The sequence below is a fragment of the Athene noctua genome, chromosome 3 (genome assembly GCF_965140245.1).
Source record: "Athene noctua chromosome 3, bAthNoc1.hap1.1, whole genome shotgun sequence".
Lineage (NCBI taxonomy): Eukaryota > Metazoa > Chordata > Aves > Strigiformes > Strigidae > Athene > Athene noctua.
In genome coordinates, this window is record NC_134039.1 from 60,213,643 (window position 1) to 60,234,578 (window position 20,936).

The 20,936-nt window shown below is 42.4% G+C and overlaps 1 protein-coding gene across 4 annotated transcripts in view; it reads left to right on the top strand.

Annotated features, from left to right (window-relative positions):
* Positions 1-1,273: 1,273 nt before the first annotated feature.
* ST7 (suppression of tumorigenicity 7) overlaps positions 1,274-20,936 on the top strand; it is a 155,681-nt gene continuing 136,018 nt past the window's right edge. For 3 of the 4 annotated variants that reach the window (XM_074903139.1, XM_074903140.1, XM_074903142.1), the window contains exon 1: positions 1,275-1,440. In XM_074903139.1, coding sequence (XP_074759240.1) covers positions 1,290-1,440 — 151 coding nt within the window. In that variant the 5' untranslated portion in view covers positions 1,275-1,289. Of the gene's footprint in view, positions 1,441-20,936 lie in introns of all 4 variants that reach the window. The other variant, XM_074903146.1, reaches the window with a different exon arrangement.

Genomic DNA, 20,936 nt, shown 5'->3' on the forward strand with positions numbered 1-20,936 from the left:
GAACAAATTTGGTGCCTCTGCTACCATGACAAGGTATCAATTTGTACAATTACAGATTTATTTTGGTTTAATGTCTTTAGGTATTGTAAACATTCTGGAAAAGCTACTATGTTTTTCTCCATTATGACCTTTTCATTGGCAGACTAGAAAATCCCTGGACTGAGTGGCTATTACCAGTTGGAAAAATTCTCAAGGATTTTTTGTTCTTTTGATATTGCTTAAGAAATACTACCTGTTCCTTTAAATGCGCAAAAGTATTATCGCACTCCATACAAATTGTGGAACACAGGAGAGAGAGCCAAACAAATTGCAATAAATGGTATCTGTCTTCTTAAATGTTTGTAACCCATGTAACATCAAAATGCAGGGATCAGTTGTGTTAACTAGCCTCTGAATTTTTGTAACAGGCTGTTAACAATCTTGTGTCATGAAGAAATACCTCATCGAAAACTGTATTTCACAAAAGTACAGTTTTATGACTTGAAGATTTATCAACTCTATTTTAATGAGACACATATATTTCTGCTGCCGTATAGTATCTTCCAAGGGGGGGGAAGTTTTACAGTTCAGGACTCTGCTGGGCATTGTACACACAAATACACACAAACAGAACTGTAGTTTTACGCCCGTGATACTATCCTAGCGAGACGCTCAGGCAAGTAAACTGCAAAAAAACATCCCACATGAGCCCTTTTTAGGTTTAAAGTCCTGTTGCATGGTGAAAATACCGCCTGAAATTCTTGTTCAAAACCGTAACGACGTGAAAAAAAGTTGCACGGCTTTCCCCCCCCTTCTCCACACACAGCCTGTCGCTTTTTTCCCCGCATTTCATCATGCAGCTGCTGCCACCGCAGCACGTCCGCCCGCCCGCCCGGGTTTGGGGACCGCCGGACGAGGCTGCTGGGCTCCGCTCTCCCTTCCCCGCCCCTCGAAGGGGGGGGAAGAAGGCGGGGGGCGAGTTGCAACCGAAGTGGCTTTGCCTAGCAGCCCGCCCGCTCAGCCGGAGGTGCGAGGGGAGCGCGGAGGGGCCCGTTTAGCCGGCGGCCCTCGCCGTGGGCCGGGCGCGGGGGGGCGGCCGCGCTCCGGGGGGACCCGCAGCGCCCCGCGGCCGGGCCGCGCCTCGCGGTGAGAGCGCCGGGAGGGGGAGAGCCAGCTCGGGGAGGCGTGAATCATCCCAGAAATACACGCTGAGAGGTTGTGGCAGCAGAGAGCAGGGTTTGGGTTGTGTGCTGGGGTTGTTTTTTTTTTTTTTTCCTCCCTTTTTTTTTTTTTTTTTCTTCTCCAAAAACATGGCTGAAGCTGGGACGGGCTTTTTGGAACAGCTCAAGTCTTGTATCGTCTGGTCCTGGACTTATCTCTGGACGCTGTGGTTCTTCATCATGCTCTTCCTGGTCTACATCTTGAGGGTGCCCCTGAAGATCAATGACAATTTAACCACAGGTAGGGTGCGATCACCTCGGCGCTGCTCTCCTCCCCGCCGGCCCCCCGCCGGCCCCTGCCCTTCCCCTTCCCCCGGGGGCGGCGGACTCCCGGCGTGTGGGGAGGACCGCCACTGCCCTCTGGCAGCGCGTACCCTGCCGCCCCCCCTTCTCCGCGATCGGCGTAAAACCCGCGGCAGCGCGCGGAGGCGCGCGAGTGTCCCGTTAAGGCCGGGTGTCCCTGTCCGTGTCCCTTCCCCGAAACGCTCCCGTCTGGTGGGTGCCCGGGGTGGTGGGAGGCAGCCGAGGTCCCCTGGGCGTTTGCGCCTTCCCCGTTGTTTGCCGGTGCGGGTGGGATTTTGTCCGGGGCTGCGGCGGGCGATGTGAGCTTGTGATCCACTCTTGACTTAGCCCAGCTAGCCCAGGGCGGGCTCGAAGGTGCCGAGGGAGGGCTTGAAGGGAGCTCAGCTGAGAGCTTCCTCCTGGATCTGGGAGCCTTAAAGTAGTTGAGCTGCAGCAGACACAGGCTGTGGAAATCCCAGCGTCACCCAGAGGGTGCTCCGTGTTGTGCAGAGAGGTCATCTGCTCCTGGGGTATCACCCTCCCGCCTGCCCGGCCTGCCGGGCGAGGGGCCCGAGGGATGCTTGGTCCCTGTGCCACGTACCTACTTCTGCCTGCTCGGCTGTAAGGGCTGTAGTGGCACTGGAGGAGCTTCTCTCTCTCCGCTTTTATGCTGCGAGTAGCGGTAAAGAAGTCAAGATTTCTTCAGGAGTGTAGGACGAACTGTGGCCGTGCCCTAGCTGAAGGTTGCTGTTTTCTGGAGTTCTGTTTCACACTGGGCTTTTACTAAGGGAGTCAACGTACTGATATTTGACTAGCAGGCTCTTTGAGGAAAAAAATTGTGTGTTTGATTTTCAAGTAGTGCTTAGGCTATCTGTAATGGTTTTACTCAGTAAATGATAGATTGCAAAAATGCTCTTTCGCCCTACAATGTCATGCTTTTTCTGTACATTTGAGAATAACTGAGAATTTCAGGGGCTTGAGCAAAAATATGCAGGTTGTTCAATTCACAAGCCTAAGTCAGGAACAACCAAAAGCAATTTCCATCTCATATGTGCCTGGTCTCAATTGATTTCAATAACAGGCTAATCTCTGATGTAGACTAAGTATGTAAATACAGACCCATCTTCAGTTGCAGGGCAGGTCATTCTTTCTGGGAGCTTTCTTAGGAGCAGGTGGTATATACATGTTTGAGGGGGAAGGGAAATTATATTTGTGGAAAATTCTTGGTTTCTTTGAAGGATAAAAAAGGACCTTGATTATTATGGAGAGTACGCTTGTATTTGTGGAGTATATGGAGCAGAATTAATACATTTTCCTGTACAATTTATATTATACTTAGGCATTTTTTAACAGGATTAAAACTTTTTATTATGTTTCAGATAAAAATTAGATATCAGCTTATTCTTCTGAATGATAATAATAAACATACAGGTTTGCTGGAAGATTATCATTCTTGCAATGGACTTTGCTTTGACTGTTAGACTCACTAAGGTGGTGTGCCCCTACTGTGCTGAATCAGCAGTAATTTATGTAGTGTTAGCCAGTCTGAAGTAGGCAGTTATGTCTTTATCTTGAAATGACTTATTTTCCCTTTCTACCTACTGTGATCTTTTCCCCCCCCACACACTGGAGAAGGCTATTTGTTTTGGGGGCAGATGAGATGTAACCCATGTGTATCCCTGCTGCTGGGAAGATCAGTGTTATCTGAGTGCTCTTTGCCCATCTTTCTGGCATGGCCTCATTTGATAAGCCTTTGGCAAATCCAGCATCAAAGAATTAAAAAATAAAAAAAAATTCAACATACTGCAATTTTCACTTTAAGTGTAAAAACAATTTAAAATTACTTTTAAATATAATTTTGGTCATATTTTTCTCAATATGTCTCTGAACAGATATTCTGTTTCTTTTGACATTGCTGCACACTGATTACAACAGGATGTAATTCTTGTTGCTAGATTCTTAATAATTTATGTAATGCATATGTCCCAGGTAAACATTGCAGGCCATGGTTAACAAGCAAAAATGTCAGAATGCTTTGTATTATCATTTTCACTATTGGAAAGAAAATGCAGCCATCTGTCTGAGACCTAATCAAGCCCCTGACTTTGAACAAACTAATTCTTGATGCACTTTCTCATTTGAAATGAGAACTCCAGTTGTCTTCAGCTGAGTCATCTTGGTTTTTGTTGAAATGTCCAAAATGCAAGTAAAATGATGATATGAAATCTGTAAATGGGAGGGATTTTCACAACTGTGTGTTTTAAGCACTGAGGGGGTTAAAAAACCTGAAGAAATTACCAGTAAGTCCCAAAGTATGTGGTGAAAATGAGTTACCAGGGGAGAACAATAGACACAATATGGCCTTTATGCATCATCTGTTCCTAAATGGGGTTTAATAAAAAAATCAGCACTGGCAATAACATTAGGGGGTTTTGTTCTGGTTTGTTTTTCAAAGCTTTTGTGAATGGATTAAAAAGGATCTGATTTACTGTGGATTCCCCCTCCCCCCCCCCAGTCGATCAGAATAGGATTACTCTCATATAATTGAGGTTGCTCATGAAGTACCACAGCAGCTGCCCCAGATGTGATACTAATCAAATATATCTCAGTGATGTGATAATAAAAGTATAAACATTGCTAATAAAACTGCTTCATGACGTAAAGAAGTAAGAAGGTGATTAAAAACAATGTCCAGGCACTTTACCAGAACAAGCTGGATCTGTTGGTGAGCTAAGGTCAGACGAACTGGTTTTCAGTACCAACGGAGACAGACTTAAACAGCTGGTAAGAGAAATGCAGTTCTGCAGGTATGATTTATACCTCGTGAAACAGTGATTTGAAAGGGCTTTAGTTATCTAGATCAAACACCTTAACCCAAGTCCGCAGTGGGCTGCTGTGATATGAAGGACTAGTGTGGCATGTAAGGGAGAGTACCTGCCAGAGGGACTGGTACTTTGTACTGCTGAGTGATTTTGTTTTTCCATGCCTGATGTCAGTATTTTAAAAGGAAGTTGAAAAGCTGGAGAAGACAGTGGAAAAATGGTTTAAGGGCTGGAGAGAAGCATCAGAATACGAGATTTTGCTTTGGAGGTGACTAGATTACAGTAAGGAGGTATGGTCATGGAGGAGAAATAAATGATCTTAATCATGAAAAGAATAATAAGAATTAATGATTGGAAGCAGAGGACAAACTCAATTTAGTCATAATCAAGCATTAATTTTTCACGAACCCTGGATCAGCTGCTCAAAGGAAGCTTTGGGTTTCCCATGTCTGAAGATGGATCAAATCAGATGGCAAAATACGAGTCACTAGTGTTCATACAGCCTCAAATCGGTTCTCAGCAAGGACTTGGGCAGTGGGTGGCAGTCAGAGTAATTACGGATGGTTTCATAGAATCATAGAATGGTTTGGCTTGGAAGGAACCTCAAATATCATTTAATTCCAACCCCCCTGCCATGGGCAGGGACACCTTCCACTGGATCAGGTTATTCATCTGGGCAACCTGTTCCAGTGTCTCACCACCCTCAGAGTGAAGAATTTCTTCCTTCTGTCTAATCTAAATCTACTCTCTTTCAATTTAAAGCCATTACGCCTTGTCATATCACTACACTGCCTGTTAAAGAGTCCCTCTGCGTCTTTCTTTTAAGTACAGGAAGGCTGCTTGTCAGGTCTCCCTGGAGTCTTCTTTCCTCTAGGCTGAACAGCCCCAACTCTCTCAGCCTGTCCTCATAAGGGAGACGCTCCAGCCCCTTATCATCTTTGTGGCCTCCTCTGGACCCACTCAAGCAGGTCCATGTCCTTCTTGTGTTGGGGGCCCCAGAGCTGAACGGAGTACTCTGGGTGGGGTCTCAACTTGAGCAGAGTGGAGGGGGAGAATCACCTCCCTTGACCTGCTGGTCATGCTTCTTTTGATGCAGCCCAGGATACGGTTGGTTTTCTGTGCTGAGAGTGCACATTGCTGAGTCGTGTTGAGCTTCTCATCAGCCAACACCCCCAAGTCCTCTGCAGGGCTGCTCTCAATCCATTCTCTACCCAGCCTGTACGTGTGCTTGGGATTGCCCCAACCTGTGTGCAGAACCTTGCACTTGGCCTTGTTGAACTGCATGAGGTTCACACAATTTCACCAAATAGTCCAGTGGTTAATTCTAGTGGTAAATTTAATTAAGATGAAGTGTGGGGCCTTTTTTTCCCTCTCTTTTGATGTTGTACAGCTGTACATGCCCTGAGCATTTGGTAGCTCTGGTAGTGCAAGTCATCCTGTGTGTTTCATTTCCAGGCTTGAAACTCCTCACAGTTTAGGGAAAGTGAAATTTCAGTATCCTCAGTGGAGTACATTACTGTGATATAATCAAACGGAAATCTGGTCTGTCATACAATAATATTAATGTTAAATCTGGCATTTCATGGTTTTTTGCATTTTGTTGAAGCTTGATGTTCAAATCCATTAATAAAATTCTTTATGAATAGGAGTGTTCAAACTGTTATAGAACTATATATAGATACCATTAGCCAGGAAGCGAGGAGACTTAATATGCCAGAATAAAACATTAAATACAGAATAAGTAGTTGAGAAAACAGTTGTTAGCATCTTATTCCAAAACCATTAAAATAAACATGATTACTTTATATAACATGCTGTATTTTCCTCCCATGTTGGCACTTGAACAATTTCTGAATGCCACATTAATCTACATTAAGACACACCTCTTCTAAAAATTTGCAACTCTGCTTGCTTTTCCTGACATAACAGTTTGGCTTTCTAGTCATAACCTAAGAAGGAAAGAGTCCCAGACATTAAACAGTTTCTGATAATTTTATCTTTTTGAAGTGCAACAGAAAGACGCATTTAATAACCAGAGCATTAAGTGCAACTGGTTTGTAACAAAGCAGACAGGAGGAAACCTTTGGGTTGCTGAGGGTAGAGAAATCAGAAAAACTGATTTCCTTAAAGTATGATTAATAAATATATGGGTATGAGCTCTGGGTTGAATCTAGCTCTGTCAGTGTCTGTGGAGTATTAACTAGCATTCTGCAGGACATTCTGCTTCAGCTGCATGGGAGCAAGGCCCCATACTGTTACCAGTTGAACATCTAGAGAAGGGAGGGTTAGAAACCTACAGCATGGAAGACAGCAAGTAACGTTGCCAGGCCCCCAAAGTCAGCAAGCCTGGGAGAACCACAGCTGGAGGAGGAAGACTACATCACCTTGGTGAGAAGCTGGTGGTTGTGACAAAGTTGTGTTCTGAGGAACATGGTGTCTTTCTTCATTATGATTTTTTTATTATTATGACATTCCAACTGAAATAATTATCTAGGATTTTAATTAATGTGGGATTTGTGACCATCGGCTTCTGTTACAGCCCAGAGCCTGAAACACCGTGCATGGTGCCAGCCATCTGGAGAGGGGAAGAAAGAGGCTGATGTGCAACAGCGTTTGCAGCACTGGCCAACACCAGATTACTCACTCACAGTCGGGGTTTGTGCATGCATAGGCAGGAGTACAGAGCAGACGTGTTTAGAGAGTTTCCTCTGTGCCCTGTAAAATTAGAATAACAACACTTTATCTTCATTGAGGAGTCTCTCTGAAGATACAAAGTGGAGAGATTTTTAGGCAGCCAGATACTATGGTGATGTGGTCCATCTCAAATGCATTCACTGATGTGTACATTTAGCAGACTTCAGTTAAATACAGCACTTGGACCACTCCTATCTCACTGAACCCTCATTTTAGGAAAACTGTCCAGTATTTAACCATGCAGGAAAACTGGATGCGATTCTATAAGCAGAAATACTGGGGGAGATGAAGAGACGGTACATGCTTCACAGGTTTAGGCTATGCCGCCTTAGGGTGGTGAAGATCATCTCATCTTTCTGATCATCCCTTTCTGGGCTTCCTGACCTTGTGGATCTATACTGGACACTGGTGCAGTGTGCTTCAGTGGGGTGCAATGTGAGAAATAAGTAGCTTTTCATTCCCATTCTCAAGTAGCAGCAGAAAACATTCACGCGTTACTAAAATTTAACTAATGGCCACTTCTTTCCTGCTGGTGATATTTGGCCGTCTGGACCTGCATGTTCGCAGAGCTACAGTGATAAACCACCCTTAGGGCAGAAGGTTTTTTTTGGGATTGGATGCTGGGGGGTGTGTCGTCCCCAGCGCAGGGAGCACAGCTGTGGGCACCTGTGCAGTATGCTTGGTCACTATAGCCACCGTGTGTGTCACAGTGTGTTCGCTGCAATAGCATCTTGACAGCGTGGTCAGGAGGTGTCGTTCCCCTTCATAAATTTAAGCCTGGGAAGTTAATCATGAAGGTTGGAAAACATTAACCTGACAAAGGCCAGGGAGTTTCAAATTGATTAAAAACGAACGAACAGCTTCTTTCTTTTGAGAAGAACTGAGTAACAGTTACTTTTATGTTTGCAGACTTGCTGGTAGTTGCTTGGCCTTCTTTCAAAGTCATCTGCCATCGTTATGATGGGTTTCCCTGTAAGCATCTGCTGTGTGAGCTACAGAAGTGAGTGTGGTGGCATGTCCACAGAAAGCCTGGAGCAAAGCTCAGATGTCACCAAAAGGAGATGGAAAAACACTTAACTCCCTGCAAGCGCAGTGTAGATTTATTTTTTTTATATATGAACTTGACTGTTGAATGTAAAATTTTAAGTACATGACCACTTCTGGCGAGGTCGGCATTAATTCTGCATAGGATTTCACAGAATTGGTTATATATAGATAGTTTGCTCACTGATTATATATAGATAGTTTGCTCGCTGACCCCAAATTGTTTGTCTTAATTTTTGCATTTCTCAGAACGTAAATGAAGGCTTTCCTAAATACTGATCTTATTTTCTGCAGTCCTAATGGAATGAAAGTAAGCAGTGTTTTGTTTACTGTTAACCTCCATTTTCAGCTGTATCAGTTACAGCGCCATGAAGCATTCAGTGTCTGATGAGCCTCCAGACAGTGTTTGGATGTTAGGGGTTTCTCTGGTCTGCCTTTTTGGGTTTTGCAAAAAATTAGTTGTTACCTGGATATAGTCTAATATTCAAGAGGTTATTATAAAATAGATTTTGACCATTTTAAGCATGTGTGTTTTCAGCACGCTATGCTTGGAAACTCTTCCTTTAATTTTTATGGAAAAGAATATGATGTGCATGAAAGTAATGTGTTATTTTTGACAAAAGTCTTTATAGATGAAATTTGGGATTTTTGTGGGGGAGAAAAGCCCTAACAAAACTTGTTAGATCATTTCCTGATAGATGCAGCGTACAATGATACTTGTTTTCTGTGAGTTTTGGCATTTCTTTGCGAGTTTGATTTTTTGTTTGAACTTAATTTTTAAATCAGCAGCAAATGCAGGAAACTGTGTGAAGTTTGTAGCAAATGCAAGGTTTTCAGAAAATACTTCTTTAAGAAATTGACTTTCATACTACAAAAGCTCTAGAAGATTTGCAGCCAGTATTTCAGGGGAAATGTGTAAGCCAGAGCCTTCAAAATAGAATTTGATAAAATCTTGAGTGAGCTTACTGTAACACTGGCTGATATGCAACCATGGAGTTGTACTGCCAGCTTTTAAGTGAAGTCTAATGTCCTCCATGTGCTGATAAAAATCTTCAGAAGCGCTCCTAAAACTGCGTAAATGTAATGGGATTTTCCCAAAGCATCCACTGAGTGCCCAGACAAATTTAGCCCAAAAGAACATAAGCCCCATTATTCACAGAGGTGATAAGTCCTAATTGTCTGAGCAGCCATGAAAATACTACGATTCTAAATCACAGGAAAAATTTTAAATAGGTTTTTTATTGGTAGTTATTTTTTAAACAAAGCAAATGCAAATATCTAGACCATAAATTTGCATTTGTGAAAGATGCAAGAAGTGCTGGGTGGTGTCAGTGCCTAAAGGACTGAAAAGAGAGAGAAATACATAATTCTGTGCCAAAGCTCTATGTTAAGTGAAAGACATGATGTCTGCCTTGAGAGCAACACCTAGGGGGGAATGGTATGTCTGTGTTTTAAAATGTATTCTGAAAACTGCAGCGTCTCTGAGAGGAACTATGTAGATTCTAGCAAAAACACAATGCTAGAAGCTACAGAAGCAACTTTACAGTAGCTAAGGAGGAGTAAGAGCTTTAATCTAGTTGACACATAGTGAGCTTCCTAAATATTCAGGGTTAAAATTCATGTGTTACACTTGGCAGAATTGGGGCCAAATCATCTGCAGTCTGAAGAGGCGGCCTGGCTGTAAGACATGCTGCATCCAGTGTCCTCGCTTTAGTAGAAACAAAGAATTGAGAGGTGGTTGCTTACACTGTAAACTATATGGTAGGAAGAAAATAGCAGGTACTAAAGTAGCCTGTAATATAGGGGAGACAAGGCTTACAAAAATGGATGGCTGCAAGCTGAATCCAAAGGAATTCACATGCAAAGTATGTTTTAAAATGAGATTTTTGAAGATGTGTGTGTTTGGGCCCAGCTGCTGTGGCAAGCAATGCTGTGGGCTTTGCAGCTTTGGCTATGTGGTATTAAGACCATCAGCGTGATGCGGATTGTCAGGCTCGATAGTGGGGGAACTGGGAGTGAAATCTAATGGCCTGTGATAAACAGGAGAGCTGACTATTAAAATCACTGTCATGCTGAGATTTAAAGAAACCCACAACAGCCAGCTGGAAGACATTGCTGACGGTGTGCAGGTATGTTGTTGCAAGCACAGAGGCTTCATTAGTCCCCTGATGTGCAAGGACTTCGGGGCATGTGCCGGCCTGCCGTCCCTACCATGCCCGAGGTTTCTGTGCACAGCTCGGTCAGCTGGCAAGCTCTGTGGTTATGGGAGAGTTATTTGTGTTGTTGGCAAGCGATAAAGCAAATAAACCCACTTAAGTGTCAACTTAATGTTGGATGACCAAGCAATTTCTTCTGGACTAAAATCTACTGAAATGAACACCATTGTCAGAAAGTTATGAAGATGCAGTCTTTTGTGCAGCAGTCACAAGAAGTCAGGATTCAGCTTATAAACAAGGCTAGTTGTTTAAGAAAATATTTTATATTTAACAAAATAAGGCCCTACTCCAGGTATCTGTTGGTATGTTGAATACAACTGAGAGTTATGTTGAACTCTACAGGGAGAGCTAAGGCACAAGGAAATGAGACCCCAATCCTGCAAATCTTTAATGGCACGGTTTGTTCTACAAGCATAGGTCCAGGGGTTTACTGCAAAGGTAGTTAATATGCATGAATGCTTAATGACTGGGGACTAAATAGTTTACCAAGGTGTTGCAGGAAGCCTGTAGCAAAACTGGGGATAGAGTTCCCAGTTTCTTCAGTCCGAAGTCCCTCTTGTGATTTGATGGTTTCATCTAAGTTTTACCTTTTTTGCCAGAGCTACTCAGGAACATATTTAGGGTATTTGGCAAAGAATTTAAGATAAAACCTAGCTTGGTGCTGAGGCCAGACTGTGAGATGCTTGCAGGATGTCACTCCTCCGTTGTCTGTTAAAGGGGGTGCCTGAAGGCCCCTTCCACCTGTTCTTAAATTAGCTCTTTGTAGCACTGGAGGCATCTATTGAAAGATTGTGTTATAAACTCCAGATCGTCCTAGTGTCTGTGAAGTGTCATGTGGACCAGTGATACTGTGTAAATACTAATGAGTGAAAGTTGCTTTGTAAACTGCCAGCACAGGCTAATTGGATTTTTCTTGTGTTTCTTAGCTGAGCACCACAGAAGACAACAAATTCTAACACTGAGAACACTAAGCTTAAGCAATGATAATGCATTTATAAACAAGATTTAATGTTGTGCTTTCAGCAGACAGAACAAACAAGTTGTTACTGTTAAGCCTGAGGAAGGGACCTAAACTCAAAGTCCAAATCAAATATCGTCAGCTGCTGAAAGAAGACAAAGATTTATTATTGTGGAGTCTAAATTGGAGATTTATCACTGCAGTAGATTCAATGCTTAAGTGATTAAGTGCACTTAAATATACCAATTAGAAGGATGAAAGGTATAGGGCAAAAATGAAATGCAGTCATTTTAAGATTCCTTTTCTGCACAGTGTGCCAACTGCAACCATGAGATTTTATTTCCAGCTCACTTTCTAGAAATAAACTTGGTTTATTAAATGTCAAGCCTGTTAGGTTGATACATTAGGTCTTGTGCTTAGCAGGAAGATACTCAGAGATCAGATTTAAAGCACAAGAAATGTTATCATCATAATAATTTTATTTTGTAAGGCTGCCATTCATTTCTCAAGAAAATATGCTTGTAACCTGAGAGTGTCATGGATGTTAATCGTCACATAACTAAACATTTCGATGGCACTGCCTGTATGTTTTATACTGAGGACTGAAAATTGTTTACAGCATGTCTTGGTCTGGAGCAAGGTTATATGATCCACTAATGCACTTAATCTTCCATGTGAAATTTGTCTTGCTATTTTTAATTCTGAAGTGAACTTAATAGCAGTGTACCCGGCTGGTATGTTTCACAAATCTCGGTTTAGTCCTAGACTAGTCATTTCCTCAGTTTTCAGTGAGAAGGTTAAACCAGATTCCATTAGGAGAAAGGCATGCAGCTTCCCTCTCATACCCTGTGCAGGGGACAGAGAGTCTCTGAGTGCAACTCAAGCTATTACTCAAGCAGAAGCTGACTTTTTGCAGCAGCAGGATGCTGCAGCCGAGCTGATGAGCCTTCCCTGCTGAAAGAAGTTGCTGAGGAGGTCTCATGAAGGGCTGCACTGATGCATACCTACTGCTTGTAGGAGCCAGGCCATAGCACTTGACTTTATGGATTTATCTGCCTGCTAAGAGTAGGCTCCTGTACTGTGCTGCATTAGGTGGTTTAGAAGTGTCTTCTTGTCCATTTGTCCATCTGTCCAGCTCTTTGGGTCAGGGCAAAGGAAGAGTGATACAAGCACAAGAGAATCTCCTTAGCAATAAATATTGTCCTACATATTCCTAATTTGGATTTTGCTCCATAAATCCTTGCCAAGAGTCTGTGGTTTAGAAGTGCCGATCACAGCTGTGTTAGCAGCAGTGCCAAAAGCCATGCAGTCTTAGGGGCCGCACAAGCCATGAGGAGCTCTTATTTACTCCAGGACTTCTGAAGATGCCCAGACTGCAGGTGTTCAGTAGACTTGAGGATTTGGCCTGTGATACATTTGAGGGCATTCTGTCAGTGGCTCTGTGGGAGCAGAGTCTTCACCCCTGATGTCCTAGCATAGCTCCCTGCCTCCTGTGAGGAGTAGGTAGATGTGCTGTGTGGGACTAAAGGTGGACAAGGCTCTCTGTGTCCCCAGCTCCAGTCCTCAGTCATATTTGATGTTATCTCCCCATAAACCACTGCACTGAAAGAATTTTCCTGAACTTGGTAACTCTGACAGTTAGAAACCTTGCTCTTACACCAGCCCAAATGTATTGGTGGCTGGCTTGCGCATGTTTGCACTTTTGGCAACTCTCTCCTTCAGAAACTGCACTCAAATGGTGTTTTTCCACCTTGTCCTCCCCTTGTGAGGTTGAGTCAGTTAGGCTGTTCTAGCCTGCTTTCCTAAAATGGCTGGATGTCCTAGATCATAGTAGTAATCTTCCACTCTTTCAGTTTTCTATCCATTTCCTAACTGGGTAACAGCATTGTGCATCATACGCCATGGTAAGGCTTCGTTAACTGCTTTATATAGTGTAATTAATCTTTCTTGCCTTCCACGGTAAATATTTTGCTATGTAGTCATACGGTTAAAATTGTCTTTTTTTATGTCCTTGGTGGATCATCACAGTATGTGGTCATAGTGTAGGTGTGGACCTGTCATGCCAGCTGACCAGCTGTGAGCAGAAACCCTTGCTGATCTCTTGCCCTTCGCACCATTAACTTTGATCCAGCTTCTCTGGCAGCTCATACCAGCCTTCTTCTGCACCCTTCTGGTTTGGTAATCAAAATATTCAGTCAGGTTCAGTTGACAGCTCCATGGGCTCTCCTCATATGCCAGTGTTCCCAGGCAAAGCTGCAGGTTTCTCCATCTCTTCCAGTTCCTCTCTTTTCCCCCACATCATTTGTTTTAACTAACTTCCTATGGCACTGTCAGATACTTTGCTGAAATCCAAACAGTTTAGAGCTACTCATTTTTCTTGGCTAGAAAACTGGCTATTTTTAATAAAGAGACACATCTGGTTGGTCTGGCATGATTTATTTGTTTTGCATTTTATCCAATTTTTCATTTACCTTCATTGCTTTATTGTTATCTTTAAAATTCTGAAGTTTCACATAGTACTGCTTTGTCAGTAGTGCAGTAACTTGGGACTGTGTATTAAATGTAGAAATATCAGGTATTCTGGCATAGTTTGGAGAGTTTAATCGGTTTATTAAAACTGTCTTGATGCTGGGCTTGATTTTTCAAATACCTCTTCTTTCAGTAAGATGATTTATGTATATTCCCTTCATCTTGCACTCAGCCATGTCTTGAATGTGTTAAGCTCTTTGAATTATGTCTCTGTTTCTCCTGTCACAATATCTCTTTTCTTGCACTTTTTTTCCCTCCACATACAACAGTTTTGTTCCCATTCAAAAGTAAAGTAAGTGTTCACTTTGTTTTGGGGACTGTTGTACCCTGCTTTTTATCTTGCTGTCTCATTATTTATTTTGTTGATGTAATTTTACTGGTTTGCTGTGCTTATTTAGATACATATTAAGTGTTTTTATAAGCTCTTAGGGTATAACTCAGTCTGACTTTTAGCAGATGTAATTTTATTTCTGTGCCTTTTGTCCTCACGAAAGCAGAGTGGAATCTTTGAACATCTGAGGTCTTGTGGGTGTTACATGTACAGGGCTGATGTTGCTTTATTTTAAAGCATTAGATGATAGATTGGTGTCTATTAGGTAGAAATGGAATTTAACTTTCCGAGATTGTTTTGCGAAACTCTGTGTTCTGGCCTCCTTGAAGCAGTTGGCAAAGCTTCTACTGACTAATGAAATGACTGTGTTGCCCCGGCAGTTTTTTTACATTAGGTCCTGGTAGAAGAAGGTATTTAGTGTGAATGACTCCCAAACATCCCCCAGCAATCTGAAATAAACCTGCACATTCACTGCCTTCCTGTGTTTGGAACATCACAAGTATCGAGAAACTGAGAACTGATAGCAGGGCAGGTTAGACAGCATTAAATGAAGATATTTAGTGAGTATTATGTATTAAATGAAGCTGACTTGTCTAAATCTAAACCATGAAGTTTTTCAGGTGCTTTTATGTTTAAAAAGTTCTAATCAGTTATCTTATCACATATTTTTTTGAGCTCTTGAAGTTGCAAGATAAATTTTCAGTTTTACTAGGTATTGTAAGCTTTCTGACAATATGACAAATATTACGCCCTCTAAGGCAAACCCAGTAATTAGTAAATCACTTAGCTGAAAATTCTGGGTGCTTCAAGTACTATTCTACTGTCTTCTAAACCTCAGATAGATCAAAAATTCCCAATTTTTCTGCAGACCACATTCAAGCTGACAATGACTGATCAGCAAACATCCTTATTAAGCAATTGGTTTTATTTACGTTTCTGAATAATTGCATAGTACTGTCCCCCTTGTGTTTGAGGGTCTAGGTTTATAAATACACAGCACTACAACTTCTGTGTCAGTTGAGGTGCAGAGTCAGCGATGTGCAGGACTAGTCAGCATTGTTTGCTACTTTCCTTAGGTGAGCTAGTAATATGGGCTTGAAATAAATAACCTATAATATTTTAATTACAAATCCCTTCTTCTCTAGATATGGTGGAGTGCCTATTACTGGATGGCAGAAATGCATGGATTTGTCTACCACTATACTCTCCACTTTACTGCAGGGCTGTTAGGGGCCGTTTTGTTTGTTGGTGCAAATGAGACCAGCTGCCAGTCGGTTATTGTGAAGTGGCTCAGTAGCTGTAAATGCTGACCCAGCTTGGTTCATCAGGAGGGCAGCTGCTGCCCTGGGGATCACCCAGGATTTCAGATCTTCCACTCTGGGTTACAACCCCTTTACATCTTTGCAGTGGACACTTAGAGCTACAGAGGAGTTTGTCGTTGAGCCCTGGGTGAACACTGGAGACTTTCTTAGTTTAAAAACAAACAATAACAATCCAAAAACCAGGCACAGAGAAAATCCACAGAGAGCTTCTCTAGCTGTTGAGCTCCATTACATACACAGCCCTCTGTAAATTGCAGTCATCCTCTTTCCAATGCACGTGATCCTTCTGCACAGGCACAAAAATCAATAATAAACAGTAAATGAATAATGAAAGGCCTGCCAACCAAAATCTCTCATGTTTAATTTTGTGTTTCTTTTCCTTTTCTAATCTAATGTGGCAGAGAAGCATTTAAGGGAGAAGGATGCTGGGAGCAATGAAATTTTATAAAGCCTTTTCTCACAAACGCCTTTGTTTTAGGAGGGAAAGGGCTGTTGGTGTCTGGGGGGAACGACATCCCCTCACAGGGCCTCGTACATCAGGCACTGCAGGCTGCAGCAGTGCAGGTCCTGGGCTTAAGCTTTCTCCTTGTGTAAGGATCAGAAACCCATTGTGTTGGCGGAGTAGGTAGAGATGTGTCTTGTGCAGGATGGACTCTGCAGTTCTCTGGATGTATTTGTATATGGAAGCAGTACTGTATACACGTGCCCCCCACCCAGCTGTACGTGAGCCTGCCTTTTAACTAAGGGCTTTGTCCTCTTCATTCCCCCTACCTCCTTAAATTTTTATTTGCCTTTAATCCCTCAGGTGAAAATAAATCAGTATTAAAAGCATCTTCTCTGTTCCCGTTTATAGCATTAGTTTATTTGGGGTATGTATTTTAAATCTGCAAATTTGAATTATATCTACAGGGCAGTGTTTTCAGATGCACCCATGGTATTGCTTTGGTCAGCCATTAGTTTACTTATTTGTATACTCTTTATAATAAGCATAGTAATAAACCAGAAAGTGCTTTGCTAACTGAAAGAAAGGCATTAAATATCTGATACACACTATATTATGGGCATCTATAATGGCACAGTATCCTTTTATTCATATGCTAGTGTAATTCTGTACCGTGGATATAGCTGTTGCTTTTGCAACTGATGCTGTCAGTTTGGAATAAAAGTTAATGAGAGGTGTGAGAATACTATAAAATAATAATAAACCAAAAATACACACCAGTTCAAACAAATCTGATTATGGTGTTTGCTCTCTTAGAATGCCGTAGTTCAGCAAGATGAATGTTGGCTGACTCAGGTCCTCAACATTGTTCTTAAAATATGGGACCCTCTGGTTGGGGGATCAACAACACTGCATGGCAGTAGATGGGAACAGTGTGAAGTTTGAATTCTGTTCTTAATTTACAGTGAACAAAATAAACTGCATATTTGTTTACAGCAACTGTTAACTTTACCATTTGGCATGTTGCAGTTTAAGTTTAGTAGAAAGGTTTCATTGAATTTGTTTATGAAAGGGATAAAATTATAGTTTCAAATCAGCAGATGTTTGTCATGCAGAAAACTAACTAGAAGCCAATGTACTTGAATTTAAGTCACTTCCATTTCCTAGTGGTTGCTATTCAGATGGGAACAGTAAGATTAGACTTTTGTTCTGTGCTGTTGGTTTGTAGGTATTTTTTCTCCTGTTGTCTTTGCTAGTTCCCTTTCTAGTCCTTTCCTTAGCGTGTGAGCTGGGCCCTGCATTGTGCCTCACCTAGGCTGCCTTAAAGAGATTTTGCATTTGATAAACAGTAATGTGGGCAGAAGTGAAAAGTCCATGTACAGTTTACGCACTAGAGGGCATCATGTTAAAGACACAGGAGGCATCCAGGGACAAGGAGAGGTGGCCGTGGCCTGTAGTCTGAAAAAAGCTTTGGTCTCATTGCATGTCAGAGACCCAGTGGTTTCAGGTAGAGGACATGTGCACACACAGATACAGCCCCATACAGGAAACTTGTGAATGTGATGGGGCCCCTTCATACACAAGCGGAGACTCTTAATTCATTATATTGCATCAAGTTATCCGCAGAGGGGAAGTATTACGTTGAACAGAGTCATGTGATAGGTAAGAAAAATAGTTGCAGGGCCATCCTACAACTGATGTAGTTGTAAGGCAAAGTCAAGTCCCACCCTTGACCTTCAGAAGTCTGCTTGTGGGTGATCCTTCAGATTGCTTTTTCAAGGTCAGTTAAAAGATAAGGTTCATGAGATCCAGGTCCTGGACTACAGTAAATTGAGGGAACAATGGTGACTGCCATAATGACAGATTATTTTAAGTAGGACAAAAATTGGAAAATGTAGGACTAGAAAACTGATTGTTGACTAAAGTCCCATATTTGTCTTCCTGAAGTGATTACCGCAAAATAAGATAGATAGACTGTGAATTTGAAACAGTTGTGGTGATGAGTGCTGCATCTGTGTGCTAATGCTCCTTCAGACTGTGGACTTCAAAACCGTGAGGACAATTTACATTGAAGTGCTGAGGAGGTAACCAGTACTGGCTGCCTCAACCATTAAGGCCACAAAGCATTTTTACAGACTTAAACTAATTTTTAAGGCTCTGGAAAAAAGAAAACTCACACTAGTTTATACTGCAACATTTGGTGTCAGCCTGCAGTGGTCGAGGGGCTGCCCCCCAAACACCGAGTACCGGCTCTGGTGTGTGGCAGGAGCAGGTAGGGCAGTGGGAGGTGAGCAATCCCTTGCCGGAGCTGCTGGCTGCCCTCCTGCCACACAGCCTAACCTACAGCAGAAAGCTGTCTTTGAAGGCTGGTGCAGAACACCTCTGCACGTACAACCCTTCCCTGGACCACGACTTGGAGTGCTTTCTTGTGGAGCCAGTTATAAGTCCGCCATGTGCCCAACTCTGGCTGGTTTGTCTCCTCCCCAGCTGTTATTAGATAAATCTCATGTATTGTCTGACTGAGCATTTGTACATATATTCAGACATATTTTTTGGTTTTGGTTTTTATATTACAAACAAAGGTGGAAGTGATTTTTTAATTTCCCCCCCAACTACAGCTGATCCATTTAGGCACCTGTAACTATGCACACTGATGCAATTCTTAACAAATGCCCTTTTTGATTCAGTATCTTCTTTATAAAAGAAGAATATAGATATTGCTCATTTTTGAAATTTGACATTTTTTATCAGGGATTTGTCAAGAAAGAAGACACTGCTTTCCTTTGATGCTTATGTCTGCCTTGCTAAAAGAATCGTATAGCAAGTTGTTCTTTTATAAATTGTTGTTCTTTTAGAAATCAAATCAACTGAACTCTAGGTCTGTTCATTCAGTTTGTTCTCCAGCTGCTTTATGTTCTTTCTCTGGACTGCCATTGACATTTTGTGTATGCACAATAGCATCATTTAAAAATAAAACTATGTAGGTGTTTGCAGCTGCTCAGACAGTTAAAAGAGACTCCTCAGAATCAGAGGCCTCTGGAATAGTGCACATCTGCTTCATTGGGGTTTTATCCATGAGCTTACTTGGGGAGTTTCAACTAGATTGGGGCTCAGGTGACTAGTCTTTATACGACTGTGTATTAAATGCTAGCTGCCACCTTTATGTGACCTGTCCAGACAGACCAAAGCAATAAGTAAGCAATAAAAGATGAAAAATGGCATTGTAGGCATGGTTTAAAATAAGTTGCCAAGTGCTGAGCAGGTCTCAGTGTTTTGTAATTCCAGGTCCCCTCCTGCTTCATGATTATTAAATTGATTTTTCTGTGTGTGGCTTGTTGTAACTGAACCATGACTTCAGCTAAGGAGACTTATAATGAGGCGTACTAGGTAGAAGCAATTTAAATACTTAAAATTTTTCTTTGTATTTTAGTAAGAGCAGTCTCAGCTGTGACATGTTTTCATGACAGATACTCATAAATGGAACAGAAATATTTGCTATTGTCTATCAAGGCAGCAGCCTAATTAAGATTTTTAGAGAGATTTCAAAGAGAGAATGCAAGAAAACAAATTTGTATGGCTGCCAGCAACTCACAATGAATGTCAAGGGCATAGGAATAGGTATTCCATTCCACTGAGTCATCTCCTACATCTCTTTGCATAATGTATATTTCAGCCTTGTCTTCTTTTGCATTTAACATGGTATAAAATAACTGGCAGGGCAGTGACTTTTAAAGAATAACTGCCTTGGAAGACAAGCCCTCAGCCCTTCCTTAGCTTACCACATCTTCTAATGCAGAACAACAATGGCAAAGCCAGAAGAATTAAAATAACTTTACATGTTAAATAGTTTCCTATGGAAATACTTTTAACAGCTGAATTTGTATTGTAACATCAAAAGCTGAGAACATATAAGTGAACATGAAATATGAGTGGGACTTACTGTGTATTTCTCATTAAAAGCAATTCTTCATATATAAAGAGCAATCAGGCAAACAATGCCTGATTTATTGATTTATTTCTCAAATGTTATCCAATATAATTTCACAGAATCACAGAATTGTCTAGGTTGGAAAAGACCTTGAAGATCATCCAGTCCAATCATCAACCCAACCATTAACAGTTCCCAACTACACCACATCCCTCAGCACTAAGTCGACCCAACTCTCAAACACCTCCAGGGATGGGGACTCCACCACCTCCCTGGGCAGCCCATTCCAATGCCTAACAACCCGTTCTGTAAATAAATGCTTCCTAATATCCAGTCTAAACCTTCCCTGGTGCAACTTGAGGCCATTGCCCCTTGTCCTGTTGCTTTTTACTTGGTTAAAGAGACTCATCCCCAGCTCTCTGCACCCTCCTTTCAGGTAGCTGTAGAGGGCGATGAGGTCTCCCCTCAGCCTCCTCTTCTCCAGACTAAACACCCCCAGTTCCCTCAGCCGCTCCCCGTACGACCTGTGCTCCAGACCCTGCACCAGCTTCGTTGCCCTTCTCTGGACACGCTCGAGTCATTCAATGTCCTTTTTGTAGTGAGGGGCCCAAAACTGAACACAGGAATCGAGGGGCGGCCTCACCAGTGCCGAGTCCAGGGGTCAGATCCCTTCCCTGTCCCTGCTGGCCACGCTATTGCTGACACAAGCCAGGATGCCGTTGGCCTTCTTGGCCACCTGGGCACACTGCTGGCTCCTGTTCAGCCGGCTGTCAATCAACACCCCCAGGTCCCTCTCTGACTGGCAGCTCTCCAGCCACTCCTCCCCAAGCCTGTAGCACTGCTGGGGGTTGTTGTGGCCCAAGGGCAGCCCCCGGCATTTGGCCTGATTTGAGTGTCAAGTTTTCGTTTGCTTTCCGTACCTTAAATGAGCGATAACTTTTTCACACACTCTTCCTCCAGTTGTGTTAGAATTTACTTTTTTCTTGCTTCAGCCATATTACCACAGCCCCTTCCCGCATTTGCAACACATGGAAGAACACAGAAAATGATATGGAAAGAATTGAAAATTCGTGTGTCACTTTCTTTTTACAATTTTTAAACTAAATTTAGGTGAAAAGCTTTTAACATCTAGCTGTGTGGGGAGAGGGAGAGCATAACAGCTTTCCTTT